This window comes from Cryptomeria japonica, chromosome 6 (assembly GCF_030272615.1).
Source record: "Cryptomeria japonica chromosome 6, Sugi_1.0, whole genome shotgun sequence".
Taxonomy (NCBI): domain Eukaryota; kingdom Viridiplantae; phylum Streptophyta; class Pinopsida; order Cupressales; family Cupressaceae; genus Cryptomeria; species Cryptomeria japonica.
Genome location: NC_081410.1, coordinates 670128304 through 670148375, shown reverse-complemented (window position 1 = coordinate 670148375; position 20072 = coordinate 670128304). Strand labels below are relative to the sequence as shown.

Genomic DNA, 20072 nt, shown 5'->3' with positions numbered 1-20072 from the left:
TAGTCAAATATTAGACAAATATTTTTCCTATAACATTTGAATCAAATCTCAATAAAGCCAGCTCAGCTTGCAAGCAACAATACCAAAAGCAACTGCTTGGATAGAATATACTCACACCAAAAGCTTTCCTCCTCATGCAAATCATGCTTTGAAGAATTTGTTCTACACATCATTCACACCTTAACTTATTCTTCCATATTTATTTCAGAGAACAAATATACTTCCTGAAAAATTGAATTAGCTTCCATGGGAACAGCGAAATTAGTTTATGTAGCCATTCTGGCGAGTTTGTGCATTCTTCCTATTGTGTGTAATAAGCTTGTAAGTGCAGAGCCATGGATGTACGAGGGCGGGCCTTCGTTTGGTCTTGAGATCGAATCCCAGGGAGGCCAAAACTGCGATACAGAGAAGGAAGAGTGTGGGGTTAATATGGTTCAGGAGGAATTTGTCAGGAAGAGGCAAAGGCCTGTGTATATTAGTTATCGTGCTCTGGAAGCAAACAGAGTGATGTGTCCTCCTCGCTCTGGAAGATCGTACTATACGCTTGGCTGTCATCATGAGAAAGGAAAAGCTGTGAATCCATACTACAGAGCATGTTCTGTTATCACTCGTTGCTATCGATCGACTCAATGAAATCTATGTATCTTCATTTGTCAAACTGTAACAATCTAAAATATTTGATAGAATAAGCTTTGTGAATTTCTTAAGAATCAGAGGTATCCCTTATGCATTTGCATTCATTTCTGCATGAAAGTTGTTACGTATAGAGTGGAGCTGCTATAGACAAAGGAGAAAACATTGTCTTCCTTTGGTAATGGTCAAGCCACATGGCTGATTTACCAATATTAAAAAAAGCTAAGCATAAAATGTAGATGTTGATGCAAATTACTCTAGAACATATGTGACTATGACTAGGTTCTTTTGCTAATACTTGTGTTTTCACAATCAATGACAAATTAATAATCCTAAATGAACTAAGATAATGTCTTTAAATAAAAGTCCATATGCATGACTCGAGACCTTTGGCACACAAGGAAACATAATTATATTCGAGGAAAGTCATCTTGGGAAGTGAGAGATTTGAAATTTAAACTAGGAGGAATAGGAAAAGAAATATAAGTAATTCATATTCAATCTAAAGATAGAAGCAATGCAAGTAAGCTAGATCTAAAACAATTCGATAGAGTAAGAATAAGAAACACAAGATATGCCATTAGTAAACCCTTGAAATGAGAAAGTCTAGCCTCCAAATCACACCTTGCAATACACTCTATAAGTTGTACTACTTCAATGGACATTGAAACACTCTATAATTGGAGGAATTTCACGAACATAAAATTAGGTATTCAATCTCCATCACAATTCCTCAATATAGTCAAACAAACTTGGGAACTGCCAATGAATTTTAAAATCAATGAGACAATTCATAGTCAAAATGGTCCAACATGTGTCCATGTTTCCCTCTCCCTGAGTAACTCCTTCCGAAATAGAGTGTAACTCCTAATGATGCCAATTGACCCCTATGAATAATAAGTTAAATGTAACTCCCACATTTTCCATGTGGGTGCAATAATATCTCTTACATACCTCATATAAATTGCTAAAAAGTGACTCAAAGATGCCTTAACTAGTCCAAATTGTAAGCTATGGCCATGGACAACTATCATAAGACTAATAACACATGACATAGACTTGTGAAAAATGGATCTAAAGGCTTCTTCCAAGTGGGGAATCCTTTTCCATATATGCATATTTTTAATAATATTTTATAAGTATTAAATAGTTACAACTAGCATTAGGACTTACAAGGATATTACAACACCTAGTCTTAACAACCTATCATTGTAAAAATTACAAGAATCATAAGGATTTCCATCATAATGAACTAAATGTTAGAGTCTAATTTTCATCACCATCATGTAACATTTGATTTTCTTGTAATCATGGGTGTCTACATCATTCACCTTCTCAACCATAATTCTCTTATTCTCCACTAAATCATGAACAAAGTGAAACTACACATCAATATCTTTTGTCCATGTATGGAAGGTAGGTTTCTTTGTTAGTCTAATAATACTATCTCATTGAGTCAACGTTGTATTATAACTTGACCTAATATTTGAACATACTCACTAGAGATAAATAGCTTGGACTTACATTAATGCTCGTAGTTTTCATGTACTTTAACTTTGCAGTCATTGAAAGTGTAGCCATAACCTAACTTTAACTCATCAAATATTGCACCATTGAATGTGAATAAGACATACCACAAGTAGACATCCTACAATCCATATATATTATCCAATCATAATATACTAGTCCTTAAATATCTACTATCCTACCTAAATTTGGTCATCTCCAATTGTAGATTGACCAATTTGATGAGTCTAAAAAATACTTGAATATCCTCTTTATTGTAGTCCAACGATCAATATTTGTTTGGATTAGACATGTGGATAATTAGGAATATTGTAAGATGTTACTATAGAAATAGTTACCCATGACCAAGAAGTCCTACATAAAAGCACAAAAACTCAAAAGACCAACATCCAAGATCAAGATGGCCTAGGTAAAAACACAAAGAACTCAAAAAACATTGTCATTGAATAAATTTTATTCTAATAAAAAATGTAATACATTAAAATTATGTACAAAAGATGGTGTACAAGAGATTCTCGTATGAGAGCTAAGGGTGGCTAATATATATGATACACTAGGCTAAGAGATGTGAATGCACAACTTGTGTACAATAAAGGAAATGTAGTCACATGTTTGTGTTTATGGTAAAAATGAAAACAACAATATTGAAATACTGATTAGATTCAACAACAAAACCCTAGCCTAACAACAACAAAGATCCACCATAACATATGAAGATTACCTAAGACAATGCAAATCAATGAAATCACAAAGATTATACCATCACATGTCCAATAGGGTTTGGATCTCCATTCTTCCTATCTCCATTGATCTTGCTTGATATATTTGCTCTCAGATTTTATGTGTGCACAAGAGATCAACAAAGAATGGAAATGTGGTTGCAAGTAGGCTTGATCACATATGAAAGTTCAAATGCTAATCCAGGAGGATTGATAATGAAAGAGGCATCCTCTTATATAGAATACACTGTAAGAAATGGATGGATAAGATTGAGAGGTGTAAAAGATAAATGGTCGGCTAGGATTAGAGGGTAGGTAGAGGAAATAAGAAAATAATGAGAGGCTAGGTAGTGTAGGAATTAAGAGATGAAGGACATGTGTCATAGGTAGAAAAGGTTAATGAATTAATTAAATAAATAAATATTTATTTAATTAATAGAAGAAGTGGGATCAATTGAATAAATAAATGTATTTATTTAATTTAAGAAAAAGGATTATTTAAATAAATAAAAGTATTTATTTAAATGAGAAATAAGGCTAGAAGAGGGTAAATGAATTAATTAAACAAATAAAAATTTATTTAATTAATAGAAGAATTAAGATCAATTAAATAAATAATTTTTTTTATTTAATTAGACATGACAATTTTAGGTGTCTACATTTTGCCCTCTTTGAGACAATGCAACTTGTCACATTGTTTCAAAGAAGATAAGATAAATTGATACAAAGTTGCCCCAAGATGGGAATGATATGCCCCCTCGAGAGATTGGATAAAAATGTTGGAAAAGATCACAGACAATCTCTCGATAAGAGAGAAGGGCTAGGAAGGACTAACAAGATAGGATAGAGTGACAGAGTCACGGGATAAAGAAGACTGACATGGGAGACTAGGGCTAGGGTAGTCTATAAGATAGACTACGAGGGAAAACATCCTCATTGTCATCTACACACCTAAGAAATCAGAGTGCAGAGAGAGTAGAAAGTAGTCAATAGTCAATAGTCAACAGTGATGGCATTGGTGCACAAATTCGATTGCGTTCGTCGATATCAGAGGCCAGTAGATGCAGGAGAGCCAGTGAGTGCCACAAAACCTCCATGTACCTTGTTGCATTAATTATTGTCATAAATGCATATTAGGTAGTGTAATAAATGTGCTTTACGTAGGTTGCAAAAAAATGTCAAGCGGGGTAAAAATGCTAAGGTGCGTTTGCGTTTGTGCCAGGCGCGTCTGGGTAGGTTAGGCATGTCTATGTCAAGTTTAAGTGCGTCTATGGTTTTAATAATGTCCGTGTCCAATATGAGCGTGTCTGTGAAACACAGACGTGTTTGTGCAGGATAGGCACATTTGTGCCGAACAGAGGTACATCTGTGTGATTCAAGCGCGTCTATACAGGGTAGGCACGTTTGTGAAGTATGCAAGTGCATTTGTGTCATGAATGAGAATTTATGTCTTCAAGGTTGAATCAATAGTTCTGTGATAAACATATGCTGTCGATTGGATAAGCTGCTGAGAGGATACGCTCAAGTAGGTCCTCTGGGGAAGACTAGGATAGTAGATAGGGTTGGGGTTGACAATACCATGATAGAACATACTGTTGGCAGTGGGCCAGCATCCCTTGTGGGGATTCACAACATGGTTTAACAACCTCCTGTGGATTCTATAAGTCTAGTGGTTATATCGGGCATTGGCAGGTCGATCTTTTGGTGCAACGACAACCCTAGCTTGTAACAAGTTGTATCAGAGCTTGGTCACAAGTTCGAATCATGCAGGCCATGCCGAGTAACGCTAGGAGGGGGATTGTTGGCAGTGGGCTAGCGTCCCTTGCGGGGATTCACGACATGGTTTAACAGCCTCCTATGGATTCTATAAGTCTAGTGGTTGTATCAACATTGATAGGTTGATCTTTTGGTGCAACGACAACCCTAGCTTGTAACACATGTGTTGCCAATCAGGATACTACTCAAGAGGATACACTCAAGCAGAGGCCCTAGGATAGGATAGAGCAAGTGATAGGGAGGTTACCTAGTTTGACATCAATTAGGTTTCTTTGATGGTTTGCTTCTATCCCTTTCCGGGTTCCAAGTCTACCCCTCTAGACTCCTAAGGGCTTCCCTACCATTTGTTTGCTCACCACACTCGATGCAAGCTCATAAAGAAGCTTGTTATCCATGCTCCTAGATTTTGTCACTATGAGTTGTAGAGGTGTAGGACTACCCTTGCTTAGTCGCAGCCTGTAAAGTCATCTTCTTGTCTGATTTTGCAATCAGACTTCTACACCAGTCCTCCCCTGCACTTACTCCTTTACGGTTATTGAAACCTAGTCGGTCTTCTTCCAAGCTCGCCTAGGCTCAGTATGCAGAAATGACGATTGTCATTTCCTGGTTTCCTCCTACTACTACTCTACTCTTACTGTACATTTTTGGCTCTTCCTGAAGAACTCCAATGGCCACGTGGATCCCATGGTGGAGGTTCAAGACACCCATATTTACACTGTGAATTCAAAACAAAAAAACGAACAACAAAAAGGAAGCTTTAATTACATAACTGTAATGAAAATTAATAAAACAAGATAGTACAACACTTAGTGATAGAAAACCAGAAAACAAACTCGTATGTATTTCTCTTGTGTTTCCTATTGTATCCAACCAATCCAACACCTTACAATTAGTCTTTTGTAGCTCATCCATCCATCGTGAAACACAAATGGTTACAAACTGGAGAAAACAATTTTATAACGGGTCATCGGCGTAGCCTCAGAACCTAGCTTCTGATGCTCGTTGGTGACTACTTTTCCATCAAGTGATCGGGGTAACCAAAACACACCTTCGCTGATGGCTGATAACCATGTCCACCACTCTCACTTTTCCCATCGGGTGTCGGCATAGCAAGAAATCCCTTCGTCCAATAGCCGATGCTTTCCTTTGCTTCCTGGGCATTTCATCGAGTCATCAAGAAGACAACCAAACAGCTATCCTAATCGTCCGATCTTGCTCGATCTCTCTTTTTGCGCTCTGCCACGTGACACCCCCTGATTGGCTCTGGTCCCTGTCTTGCCACCTTAGCACGACCTCACTAACCGCCCAAAATGAAGTTATTCTTTGTCATTGGGTCCCACCATGGTCACCAAGTCGTGGGCAATAAACTTCGTGCATCTCACCATAGTGGTATAGCGACAATCGTCCGATCATCCTGGATTTGCTCACTCGTTAACTTGCCTGAGCTTCTCTCTTGTCGGGGCCCACCTTGGTCGCCAAGTTGCGAGAGATAAACTTTGTGCATCTTGCCACAACGGTATAGCGACAATCGTCTGATCATCCTAGACTCACTCACTTGTTAACCAATCACAGGAAGAAGGTTCCATCAGGTCATCGGTGTAGCGTGAAACTACTCTTGCCGATCTCCGATACTCTATCCAGCAAACGCGCTCCAAACCACTACTTTCTCATTTATCAGGACATCGGGGTAACATGAAAATACTGCCACCGATACCCGATAACAACTTCTTCGATCACCAACGACTGATCAGGTCATTAGAGTAGGTGTAAACCACTTCGACCGATACCCAATACAACCACTCCAACTCTGGCGACCTCATCGGGGTAAGACTTGCTGATCGGGGTAGGTCTTGCCGATAAGGAAAAATTAAAAACTGCAACTAAGCAACCAAACAAACGAACTAGAGCCAGTCCTTATGTATTTACACGACCACTGGAAGGTTTCACAAGCCAAAACTGGTTAAGGGCATTTCAACCCTTAGGTGCTCCTACACCAACGAGACACTTTGTGATGAACAAGGAGTACCATAAAAATTGACAATTGTGTGATAGAACATGCATTGTCAATTGGATTGACAATTCTGTGATAGGACATACATTGTCAATTGGATAAGCTACTCAAGAGGATATACCCAAGTAGGTGCCTTAAAGATAGGATAAAAGCAACACTTTGTGATGAACAAGGAGTACTACTAGGATAGAGTGCCATATGATAGATATAAGCACTAGGATAAAAAAGAAGCACTTTGTGATGAACAGGGAGTACCATTAACATAGAGTGCCATATGATAGATATAAGCATTAGGATAAAAAGAAACACTTTGTGATGAACAGGGAGTACCACTAGGATTGACATAGTTGGTTTGCTTGACTGTAAGAGGTCCTACCGATGTTGGAGTCACGGGAGAGATTCCCTTCAACTTAGAGTTTACAACCAAAGCTGACTTTCGAGGATAGAGAAATAGTTGAGGCTATGGGATTGCGATACATTATGTATGTGCCTGAGTTTCGGGCAAACATGGGATTGCTGGCTGCAATAGTTGAGAGATGGCACTCAGAGACATGCACTTTTTATTTGTACAGGATACCAAGGATACCGATCATTGGGGAGTTAGTTCCTTACGATCGAGAGGGAGACAGGGATGCACTGAGATGAGTGTTTCAGGATCCAGGACTGGAAATGAGGGCCAAACATGTGGCTTGGGACACGATGACATAGACAAGATTGGAACTATCGGCGGTGCTGGCAGAAGTTATTAGTGGGTTCCTCTGTCCAGATAGGGTGACATGAGGGTTGGCTGTGGGATGGGGGAGGACTCTAGAGACATTGGTGATTGAGCACACTAGGTTTGCATGGGGGTCGTGTCTGCTGGCACACTTGTATTATGAGTTGCATCAGTTTGTATATCATCGATTGGCAAGATTAGGATGTAGAGTGACATTGTTACAGGTATGGGCATATGAGCATCTACCAATTACACGTCCGATACATTTTAGAGGCAGAGGACATGGACGCAATTATGTGCATCTATATGATATGATTACTTCTCAACCATGGATTGGGAGGCTAGAGTATTGGAGTTGGGTTATCAATGAGGTAGACAGTGTGGTATGGAGGCCGTACCGGGACTGTGAGGAGTGGGAGGATGATGTAGTGGAGTTTCCGTATGTATTCAAGAGTAGGTATCTAATCGGTCAAACACCATATGTGATTGAGAGGTAGTTGATTGACAGGGTATGTAGGCAGTTTGACGGGATACAACAGATGCCACGAGGGTCAGGGATGTATGATTGGACGGTGAGATATTAGGTGCATTTAGGGCTATTATTGTCTTATGATCAGGCTATGACACAGATGCTGGAGATGGTTCCCATGCTTTGGGATATTTGGGCAGATGTGGAGGATGCAAAGTACAATGCATATTGGGTAGAGCATCCGTTTCCATGGCTGATGGATCCAGGGGAGCCGATAGAGGGTGATGGTGGGGATGGCGGAGATGATAGTGGGGATGGCAGAGGTAGAGGCCGATGGTGAAGGTGGGGGGTAGTAGTAGAGAGGAGAGTGGATTAGAGGAGAGATGGAGGAGAGGAGAGGCAGGTGCATGTAGTGAGGGGAAGAGGTGGATTACCATTATAGGTGCCAACAACACAGGTTCCCAGACAGGTACAAGGATAGGGACAGGAGCAGCCACAGGGACAAGGTGAGGAGAGAGGGGATGAGGAGGATGAGATACTATCCTTGAGGGAGATCTTCCAGGGATAGGCAAATGAGATCTAGGATTTGGACAGGAATATGGCTAGGCTCAGGAGACAGCTGAGGGACACTAAGCGGGAGAGGGATCAGGCTATTCAATGCTATACAAAGGTTGAGACAACACTGAGGGCAGGTGGGCAGGTAGTAGAGGATACAAGATCTGGATACACCTATGTTCTTTGCGCAAGGGAGGAGATAACTTATTGGAGAGACATGTACTATGGAGTGGTGCCACCAGATCAGTGGGCTAGGAGCTTCCGGAGACTGTCGCGGACTACGACGACCACTAGGGGGAGAGACAGGAGACAAGCGTCTAGTGGTGGGGTCATGGGTCCTCCACCATGACCAGATAGAGGGGGCAGGAAAGATGATCATGGGGCAAGTTGTTCTAGGGCTCAAACTCTGTCAAGGCCAGATGGCTCTGAGGGAGGGAGTTCATCATAGCCTTAGAGGGCTCCCTAGTATCAGTTTTTGTACCATTTTTGTATGATGATGTAGACACCTTCGGGTGATTGTAGCCATATGATTTTGAAATCATTGTATCATGACACTTATGATTTTTTGATATATATATGAGATGATTCATCCTTGCGGCATCTATATGCATGTATACCTATGTGATGCTTCTATATGTTTTATGATGATGATTTTATGATATGGATGCAAATATGTACATGATGGAACACAATATTTTTATTCTTTTATGTTTTTAAATGTCATGCAAACACAAATGTGAATGTATGAAATGCAAATGAATATGATAATGCAAATAACTATTTACATGATGAGAATGTAAAATGTGCTAACATGTGTTGTGTGCAGGATGTGATGCAATTGTGATATCTATATGTATGGAATGCTTATATGTGGTAATGCAGGTGCAAACTATATGAAATGCAAATATTTTTGGCATGTCATTATACTCAGTCATGTGATAGCGGGCTACACATACTCAGGAAGGATGATGGAGGTCAATCAAGAAAGGGGGATGAAAGATAGAAGATATGGAAGTGAAAGAGATTCTTGTGCTATTATCATCATTGAGCTTTATTATGGCAAATAGGTTATGACAATCGAGGTATATGTTTGACCCAGAAAGTCATTATACCTGTTTGCATGGAGATCAGACAGTCACAAACAAGGAATGCCCTAGTTCATACTAGACTCACAGTGTCCTCATATCCTTGGACAAGTCATAACATTACTAAGAGACAATCCACAAACAACAAAGAAAAATAGGTGACGATACCCCATCCTTGCCTTTCTAGTCAAAGACATCCTAGAGATAGAATCTCTAGTCAGAGACATCCCCAAAAAGCTAAAAGACATCTCACCAAAAAGATAAAATAAAATGAAAACCAAGACTTGACACCAACATCCATTGTAGTCCTCAAGTTTAGTGTCTCTTGTCACTTGTATAAGTCTATTTGATTGTGGTCACAATGTTTACTTTCACAAAAGGATAGATAGCACTAAACCATAATGTTGTTTGAGTCTGCTGAAAGATTTGATTTGTTGAAGCTCGTTGTTGTTGTGTCTCATCTAAAACTGACTGAATCCATGAAACTGATACTTTATTGCGGATTTGTGATGGAAGTGCTGCTTTATTATGGATTGTGCCTGGATAGACTAAAGAAAACTGGAAGAAATTGTACTCCTTGGAACGTGTGATGCTCTTAGTTCCACACCCATCACTAGACTTAGGATTTGTCGTAGCCATAGATAGGAGCAGATTCATTATGGAAGGTGTTGTCTTCAAAATTTGATTCTCTTTAAACATCCTTAAAATAATATGATTTTGAACTTGGTGCAGAAAAGATATCAATGATAAAGAAATTCTCAAGACAACATATGACAAGGTTTGGATTGACCTTCTACTCTTTGGACTAACTTAAAGCCCAGGCGGGTATACCTTTGTGAATTAAATTCACACTATCAAATATAAATCCACAGCAAACCAGTCCTGAAAACCAGTGGATTTATTCACCTTGAAATCAACTGAAAACAAAGGATGGAAATTGTACTTAAATTCAGCATTTCGATCAACAAAGCATGCAATAAACAACTTCAATTAATACCAGTGCCCTATCCAAGGTCACAAAGTCATCTAAACTCAAATAAAATTCCTCAAACAAAACATCTTTATGTTTCCCGTCGGCTTGGTTTCTATTAATCCTTGTATATGCCTAACACCTACAAGAATTCAAGCATTCTAAACTAAGCTATGGTCCTCAAAATTCAAAATTCCTTCCAAAGAGTCTACTGGTATAAGTGATCCCGCATCTTTAATTTCCCTCCTAAAGAGAAAAGCTAACGAACACTTATACTAAAATTGCTTTGCAATTCCATTCAAACAGAACAACCCTTGATTATTCAAAATGAAAACAGTAAACAAATTTGTGAACAAGCTTGAAGACAACACAAAGCTTTACTCAAAACCGATGGTCTGTATATTGATATTTAGTTCAAGAAATATTACAAGAAATTTTGATTCTCCATTAGACTTAGAAAAGCTCAGATAAATTTTCGCAACGTTTTCTTACAATTTTTTGCGATCATTTTCCTCTAGTCCTTGTATCCATTTATAACAACATGGATGTACAAAGCTTCGGACTTCTCGAGGAGAGTTTGTTACAATCATTTCTTTCAAAAATAAAGAGGTTACAAGCTTTTTGTAAAAACAGTTACAAGCTCCTTTCGGCCTCTGCAGTTTCTTCAATAGGCTATTCGGTTGCAACCTCTTCCATCTTTTCAGGGGCACTCTCCAACTGCTCCGTACCATGAGTGGCATATTTAGTTGTCCACTCGCCATACACTTCTTCTATCGGCCATGAGAAATTAATCACTTTATCCTTGGTCTTAGTCAACCTTTTCCAGGAATTTCTCATTTTGTTGACTTCTGAATTGAGAAAACTATAATGTGACTTAATTTTTTCTATCTCTTGTATTGTCAGAACAAAGAAAGAAGCATCGTCTAGATCAATAATTCCTTTGACTCTTGCTGACAATTTAGCTTCTATCTCTTTAAGCCACATCTTTCTATCCTTTAATTGATCTGGGCTAGCAAAAACTCCTGGGAGCAGCTCAAAAACTTGATCGGTATACTCCTTTTTGCACAAATTAACCTTCCTATCAACATTATCCACCTTTGCTGCTAATTGCATTAAGACTTTAGTGACATCAGAAGTGGATTTGATGATAGGATTAGCCCTTGCTTCATCGCAGGATACACACATAAACTCTAAATTTTGCTCTCTAGGCCTCCATTTGTCAAAAATAGGTGTCAAAATGGCCTTGTCTCTCCTGAGCTCATTCCATATATCCATAATTTTACCTACATTATTGTGAAGCAATGAGGCATTTATTGTATCTGCAAAACTGGAAATTGTAGCCCTTACTCTCTCCTCATACTTCTTTGCATATAAGGCCTGAGCCTGTTTCAAGTTCTCTAATTCTTGAGGAGTAATTTCAATCATTTGAGAGCTGGAGGGTGCTGGAGATGGTGGAAATTCAATTATAGGGCTAGTAGGTGGAGGTCTTGCAGGAGAAGAGGAAATCATCAGTGTTGAAGACTCACCTTGATGGTACTATCTAGTCAACTAGCTCTGCAATTTGGCAATGATGCTATCCTTACCTCTTATCTCCTCCTTGGCATTATTATAGGCCTTCAAAACTGTTTCCAACCTGACTTGGAGGGCCTCCTTCTCTTTTGCTTCCTTCTCTGCTACTGCAACACTGAATTTTGCAGTTTCTAACACAGTGCTAGCAGCCTCCACTACCCCTGTACTCTGCACTCTCTTCACCATCATCCCACCAAGGTAACTTGACCCTGGGGTGTCTTTGCTTTTCTTACTCTCATTTCTCTTGAGAGACCACATAACAAGTGCAACATTATCCTTACTGAAAGTAATTCCCTCAATAGGTTTAGTCTCTTTTCTTACTACATCTAATACCAGGGCATCTGCAATATCCCATTCGGGTAAGATAAGCACCCCAACTTGTGCTACCATATCTCTTCCCTGCTCAGGGGTGATGGTTTTAAATTCTTCCATCATCTCTTGCTTTATTTCCTCTTCCACTAGGGCTAGATCTTTATTGGGTTGCTCAGCCTTTCTTGTTTCACATCTAGCATTATATTTATCTATGTGTTGTTTCCATACAAACTGCATAAATGCTTCCGATGTGACAAAATTGTTATCTGCTAGGAAAGCATTACTTGCTTGCTTTATCTCAGGATCCCACTCCTGGCCTTTGAGTTCTGTGGCAGTGATATCCATTTCAGTAGCAATGGGTTCTTCTGGCATTCCCTCCTCCACTTCATCATAAGTGTAGGCAATTTCCCCTAGACTACCTAACTGTAGGAGTTGCTCAGCTACTGCTTGCTCATTTCCTATATGAATAGGGGATTGGGATGGGGAATACAAAAGTGTATTTGATTGTACTTCTTTCCCCACCCTTTTCTTCTTTGGGCTTTCTTGGATGTCAATGACATCTTGTATCTTCCTCTTTCCTTTAGAGGTAGAGGGCTCCCCTGTTGCAGGCATCAACACACTATAACTAGATTTCTTATGCAGTGTGTAATCACTAGGAGGGATTGCTTTGTTGGAAGCTGACCTACTCAAAATTATTCTTGCCTTTTCAGGGTTGTTCTTGATTACAACTTCCCTCTTCTCCTTCAATGTCTGCATCACATCTTCAAAGAAAACAATCAAAAACTTTATTTTCTCTTCCAGTGGGAAAAAGCTAGACAATGGGTTATAGCTAGCATCAATCTGATGCAAAAAATCCAAGGCTTTCTTATAAGCCACCCACTTTTCTTTCCTTAGCTCTTGCTCATCCAGATCAAACTCATTTCTAATGAGGTCTTCAGGAAACTGGAATTGATGAGGCCTACCTCTGCATGCTACCTTCTTCCTAAACATACCGTTGAAGAAGTCCTCTGGATCAACACACCTTGACACGGCAGTGGACAAATGATAAGGTTTGAGGAAATCCTCAAAGCAATTCCAGCCTCCCTTTGTTATTACAAATTGATGGGCTATGGTGGCTGCAGGGAAAATAGTCCCTTTACCCCTGCCTGTCAACTCTGCCTCTTGCAAACCACCGATTTGCCTAAGGATCTCTGCAATTCCTATTTTAAGAGGGACCTAGTAAGGTAGCAAAAATGGGGTACCTCTGAAGCCGAACACTTTGAAAACTATGGAAATTGGATACAAATACATATCTCCCCAGTTATGAACAATTTTTATGTTCTCTGCGAATTCTTTTGGTCTTATGAACTCCAGAAGAATTTTGGGGATTCTTGGGTTCTCTGAGCAGAGGAGAGCCCTTATTTTGGATGCAAAATATTTATCAAACTTCAAAAAACTGGCATCCTCTCTATCCCATGACAACACAATACTCCATAATTGTACTGGCATTTTTTCTCCTTCCTTCTCCTTAACCAGGTCTAGTCCATTGGCAAAGTAATCACCACCTTTGAAGAGAAAAAGGTGCATCAAAAGTGAGTACCATTCGAAAGGCCTATCCACCTTTCCATTCTTGATTCCTGTCAACCCTCCATGGATAGCATCAGCAATAAAAGAGGCATAATCAAATGTAATTGCCAGAGAAGGATTCAAAATTTAAGCAATCATTAACAAGTAATGATTTGGCATATTTGCTTCAACATCTTCTCCCAAAACTTGACAAAGTGCCCAATACATTCCCTTAGCTCTCAAGGTGAACATACTTAATGAAAAGGGCTCTTGTGTGTTGGGTCCCTAAAACTGCTAACCCTCCAATCTTCACAAAAAACTCCTTGAGAGGCCCACTCCTGAGATGATTCCTCTGTGCACCATAAATTTGGGCTAACGATGTGAAATTGATAGGTTCTAAAAAATTGGTGAACTCATTAAGCCCAAAAGCTTTCCTGAATTCTTCAGCATTAATCTCAACAAGGGTTTTCCCATTTATATCCCGGATGCTCCTTGTGACTGAATCATAGTTGAGCGCAATTTGGGTTAACAAATCTACATCCATAAATACCCCTGGGACTACCAGTTTCCCAACATCTAACTCCCAGACACTGTTTTGCGGGGCTAGAGAGTTTCTCATTCCGAATCCAATTTTGAATAACCCCAAGCCAGACAATCCAACTTGTGGGTCTCTCAACCAGTTACCTTTGTCATTCAATCCTTCTCCTATCTTTAAATGGGGAGCTCTAGGCACTAGTTCTTTCACTTTCGATGCTTGATTAGTTGACAATGTCAACTGTTCTAAAAAATCATCACAGACACTCCTTTTTGAATAGTTAACCTTGCCAGAGAATTCTCTTTTGGGAGCCATTTTAAAAATGCAAGAAAGGAATGCCACTCTTAAACAATTCTGTGGCGAATCAATTATCTTATTTAGAACACTACACAAGAATGGCTACACAAAAATATGAGAGAACCTGTTCTTTGCTTGAAGGAATTTGCTCTGCAACTGAACCGACTTGCTCTGTATCTGAGGAAAATAACTTTGCGTCTGCTCTTTGCAAAATCCTTTAAAATATATCTTCACCCGGTTGATAGGAAATCAAATATTTGTACTCAGGGCTTTAACTATAACATTGATTCCGCATGCTTCGACCGTCCCTTCAAAATTGAATTCATACGAGAATTCGTATTTTTCGCTCCAACGGGTCACAACATTCCTGCAAGTGTTTCATTTTTCTCTTTCGCAACTTCGCGAAACATAACTATTGGGCAGCTTGGTCCTGCAAAATAACGCCAACCGTTCGATCAAAAGAAACTTGATCGAGCGTTAAAATAACTGACAGCTTTGGCTTTGCTCTAGGTCCCGCTTTTCTATTGGCTACATAATACCACATGGCATACAACCATTGGCCTTGAAATCCCCTTCACATTCCACTTGATATTGGCTGCATGTCTTTCTTTTATACCGCCGGTTCCACCTTGGTGGGCCCACACTTTCTTCTTAGACCACGTGTCATCATGACACTTGGACGGCTCTCGTTCACTCTCGCTATTTCGCGGGGTATAAAGGACAAGCATCTTACCCTTGCGAAATAACGTGGGCCGTTGGATCATCTCTTAAGTTAATCAACATTTAACCATATGGAAACACTTTTGGGAATGGTGGGCCCGCTGACTCACTGTGAACACCTAGCATCTAATCATCTTCTGAGATGACATGTCACCTTTTAATATGCCAAAAGGAAACCACAGGGCTCCAACCACTCTTGATAGCTGTGTCCTTTATGTCCTCCATCATGACACGTGGACAACTCTCGTTCACTCTCGCTATTTCGTGGGGTATAAAGGACGAGCATCTTACCCTTGCGAAATAGCGCGGGCTGTTGGATCATTCGCGAGATGTGCACTAGTTACTGGGCCCGACAACTTTAGGAGAAAAACATATAAGGCACAAATTTTTCGATAAATCAACATAACCGCCTAGGCAAACAGCAAGGGGGGACACTTCCTACGACCCCATGACCCATTACTTAAGTGAATAAAGTAACGGAAGATTAGAAACCAGAGGGTTTAAAACAAACACAAGAGGATTTAGAATGAAAAACCCTTAAACCCTTGAGGTCTAAAACAAAAACCGAAGCATTTGAAACTACACCTTATTCAAAATTGTAACAACCATAGCCAATCATGGGAAAAGAAAAACCCATTTTAAATCAGTGATAACAGAAGGAAAGGGGTGAAAAAGGGAGGTTTATTATTAATGGCTAACCAATCTTAGGAAGATCAATAACAAGCCATGATGGGAATGGGTAAATTTATTATGAACAGATAGGCTGTGAGTGTGTGCAAGAGTGAAAGGATGAGATGGAATCCTAAAGGAGGGAGGAGAAATGTCTCTACACATGCCTCCGGTAACCTAGTTTTCACCATGGTAATTTCCCAAGGCACCACCGAAGTGGTTTTCACCATTGGACAAATTTATTTCTTTTTACTTTTTTTTGATTTTTCAATTTTTTGGTGTCACAAGGTGCCTGTTTGCTAGGTTTTCACCAAGTAACAATTTTTTTATGTTTATGATTTTTTTGTATTTTTGAATTTTTGTATTTTTTTGTATTTTTGAATTAGGATATTCTGAAGAGCTATGTGTAAAACCTACGAAGGTGCATGTTGTTGATATGATCCTCCAAAGGTTCGCCCTATGGGTTGAGAGATGATATGCATCGGATCCATAGGTTGCTGTGATGATGTAAGGACCAAGCCAATTCGGTTTGAACTTTCCCTTCTTCTCTATGTCTTACTGATTTTTAGGATTTTATTTGAGAACTAAGTCACCTGCCTCAAATGTGCGAGGCTTTACCTTGTGATTGTAACTGCAACTCATTCGTTGTTGATAAGCCTTGAGATTATTAAAAGCAATTTGTCTTTGTTCATCCAATAGTTCTATTTCTTGTAAGTGAGAGACCTTGTAGTCTTCATCACTGATAATGTTGTGCAAAGAGACTCGTAAAGATGGTAACTCGACCTCAATAGGGAAGATAGCTTCAGCTCCATATACAAGTGAATAAGGTGTGGCTCCTGTAGGTGTGCGAACACTTGTGCGATAAGCCCAAAGTACGGGATTAAGTTGGATATGCCAATTTCGGCTAGCATTATCGACTATCTTTTTGAGGATTTTAAGAATAGTTTTATGAGATGCCTCAGCTTGACCATTACCTTGGGGGTAATAGGGAATGGAGAAACGATGGGTAATATGGAAGCGATCACAAAGTTCATGAACATCTTGGTTTTTGAAAGGACGTCTATTATCAGTGATGATGGAAAGAGGAATACCGTATCGACAAATGATATAGTTGAGAATGAATGTAGCAATCTGTTTTCTAGTGACTTGTGTAAGAGGCATGACTTCAATCCATTTGTGAAATATTCTATAGTAGTGATAATGAATTTTTGGCCATTGGAAGAAGGAGGGTGAATCTTGCCTATGAGATCAAGTCCCCACTAACGAAAGGGCCAAGGAGTTGCAATCGGTTGAAGTTCTTGTGCTAGCGCATGAATAAGGTCTCCAAGAATTTGACATTGCTTACATTTCTTGACAAACTGATATGAATCTTTTTTCATATTGGGCCAGTAATATCTAGTCCTGATGAGTTTCTTGGCTAAGATAGGACCACTAGAATGTGGGCCACATATTCCTTCATGAACTTCGCGTAATGCAATGTGAGCTTTGTCCCTTTCTAAACATCTAAGAAGAGTGCCATCTAGACCTCGATGGTATAGGATATTAGCTAAAATGATGTATCAGGATGATTGGCAAATGAAAGTGTGACGTTGGTTGTTGGAGAAGTCAAGAGGAAGGGTGTTGTTATGAAGGTATGTGAAAATGGAACCGTATAACTGGGAATGAGGACCAACAACACATATCATCTCAGTAGGAGTGATCCCATATGAGGGAACCAAAAGGTTATCCACCAAGAACTCATAGCAGGTTTCATTCTGCAGTGGGTCGATCAGTGAGGCAATAGTAGCCATGGCATCTGTGGCTTGATTTTGTCCTCTTGGTATCTTCTCAAAGGTTATCTTTATCAAATAGTGCTTGAAGTCATCTACCATTTTCTTGTAAGGCATTAATTTTTCATCCTTTGTTTGGTAGTCATCGGTTGCTTGATGAATTACAAGTTGAGAGTCCCCGAAAACACGAAGTTCTTGGATCTTCCACTGAACTGCAATTCATAATCCAGTTGTTAATGCCTTGTATTCTGCTATTCTATTAGTGCAAGGAAATGACAATCAGTATAATTTGGGAATGGAATCCCCTTGAGGTGCGATAAAGAGGATGCTAGCTCCTGCACCATGCTGCGTGTACAAGCCGTCAAAGTACAGTTGCTAAGGCTTCATGTGTGATACCACCAAGATGGATTCATCTGGAAATAATGAAATTAGAGGAGAATCATCTATCATGGGTGGATCTGCTAACTGATCTATGATAGCTTGTCCATTTATTGCTTTTATGTCCACATATTCAATGTCAAATTCACTCAAGATCATCACCCATTTGGCTAGTCTTCCAGTAAGCATTGCCTTATTGAGAAGATATTTTAATGGATCGATCCTTGTGACCAACATGAGTTAGCATGTAATGTCATAATTTATGCAAAACAAAAACCACAACGAGACACACACGCTTGATTGGTGTGTAGTTTAGCTCATAACCGGCCAAAGTATGACTGATGTAATATACTACCTTTTCTTTGACCTCAACATCTTGTTGCACCAAGAGTGCCCCCAGTGATGTTGGTGTAGCTGATATGTAAAGTAACAGGGGTTATTCTTGGATCAGTGGCATCAAGACTGGTGGATTCAGAAGATAATCTTTGAGTATTTGAAAAGCCTGTTGACAGTTATCATCCCATTTGAATTTGATGTTTTTGTGTAGCAAGTGCTGAAAAGGATGACATTTATCTGCAAGTTATGCTATGAATCTTTGTATGGACTGGAGTCTTCCTTGTAAAGATCGAAGTTGACTGATATTTCTTGGTGGTGGCATTTCTAAAATCGCTTTTACTTTTGTAGGATTGGCTTCAATTCCTCTTTTTGAAACAATGTATCCAAGGAGCTTTCCGAAGGTTACTCCAAAGACACATTTCTTAGGATTTAGTCTCACCTTGTATTTTTCCAACCGATCAAAAATGACTGAAAGGATGTCCAAATGTGTGTCTCTGTCTATTGATTTTCCCAAGAGGTCATCAACATAATCTTATACAGTTACATGCATGAGATCATGAAAGATAGTGGTCATGGCTCGTTGGTATGTAGCGCTTGCATTCTTTAGCCCGAAGGGCATGACATTCCAGCAAAAAGTTTCCCAGGGATAAGTAAATGTTGTTTTGTGATGATCCTCAGATGCGATTTTTATTTGATTGTAGCCAGAGAATCCATCCATCAAAGATAGCATTGCATGACCCACTGTAAGATCTACGATCAAGTTGATGTTAGGCAATGGAAAGTCATCCTTGGGACAAGCTTTGTTGATGTCTCTAAAATCTATACATATTCTGATGCTACGATCTGGCTTACTAACTGGTACTAGGTTGGAGATCCATTTAGGATAATCAATTGGTCATATGAATCTGACATCCAACAATTTTTCAAGCTCTGCCTTGACTAATAATGTCACTTGTGGATGCATCTTTCTTAATTTATGTTTTATTGGCTTTGCCCCTGGTTTTACTGTCAAATGATGCATTTCTAAATCCAGATCCAATCCAGGCATATCAACATATGACCATGCAAAATTGATTTTTTCCTTTGTGGAGAAACTTATTAACTTTGGTCTTTCTCTTTCTGTCAGAGATTGTGCCAGGAATATGTTATGTGGAATCTCTTCTGTACCAATGTCTATTTTGATGGTCTCTTCTACTAACATGGATGTTTTTTCTTCATTAGAGTCGGTGGAATAGTGGCTCTCTTGTTTATCATTGGAAATCATGGTTTTCAATGCTTCTTCTGATTTGTGAGTGTTTACCCTAAAAGAGATGAAACCAAGCCCTTTCGAGCACTGATTTCTAAATGTCAATTCTAGTTGCAAAGATTGACTGATACCTTATTTTCTTAAGCCTAGAGGACTTTTACCATCATACCCAAACTTTTGTAGGATCTTGAATCCTTTGCCATATTTTTCACATGGTATCTTGATGTGATCTTGTG

The 20072-nt window shown here is 39.4% G+C and overlaps 1 protein-coding gene across 1 annotated transcript; it reads left to right on the top strand.

Moving 5' to 3' along the window:
- The first annotated feature begins 219 nt into the window (after positions 1–219).
- Positions 220–710, top strand: LOC131057668 (protein RALF-like 34). The gene has a single exon (XM_057991818.2). The coding sequence runs from the start codon at positions 247–249 to the stop codon at positions 631–633; it is 387 nt and encodes a 128-aa protein (XP_057847801.1). The 5' UTR covers positions 220–246; the 3' UTR covers positions 634–710.
- Positions 711–20072: the final 19362 nt, after the last annotated feature.

Coding starts and splice junctions, on each gene's coding strand:
- LOC131057668 (XM_057991818.2), top strand. CDS start 247: ATGGGAACAGCGAAATTAGTTTATGTAGCCATTCTGGCGAGTTTGTGC.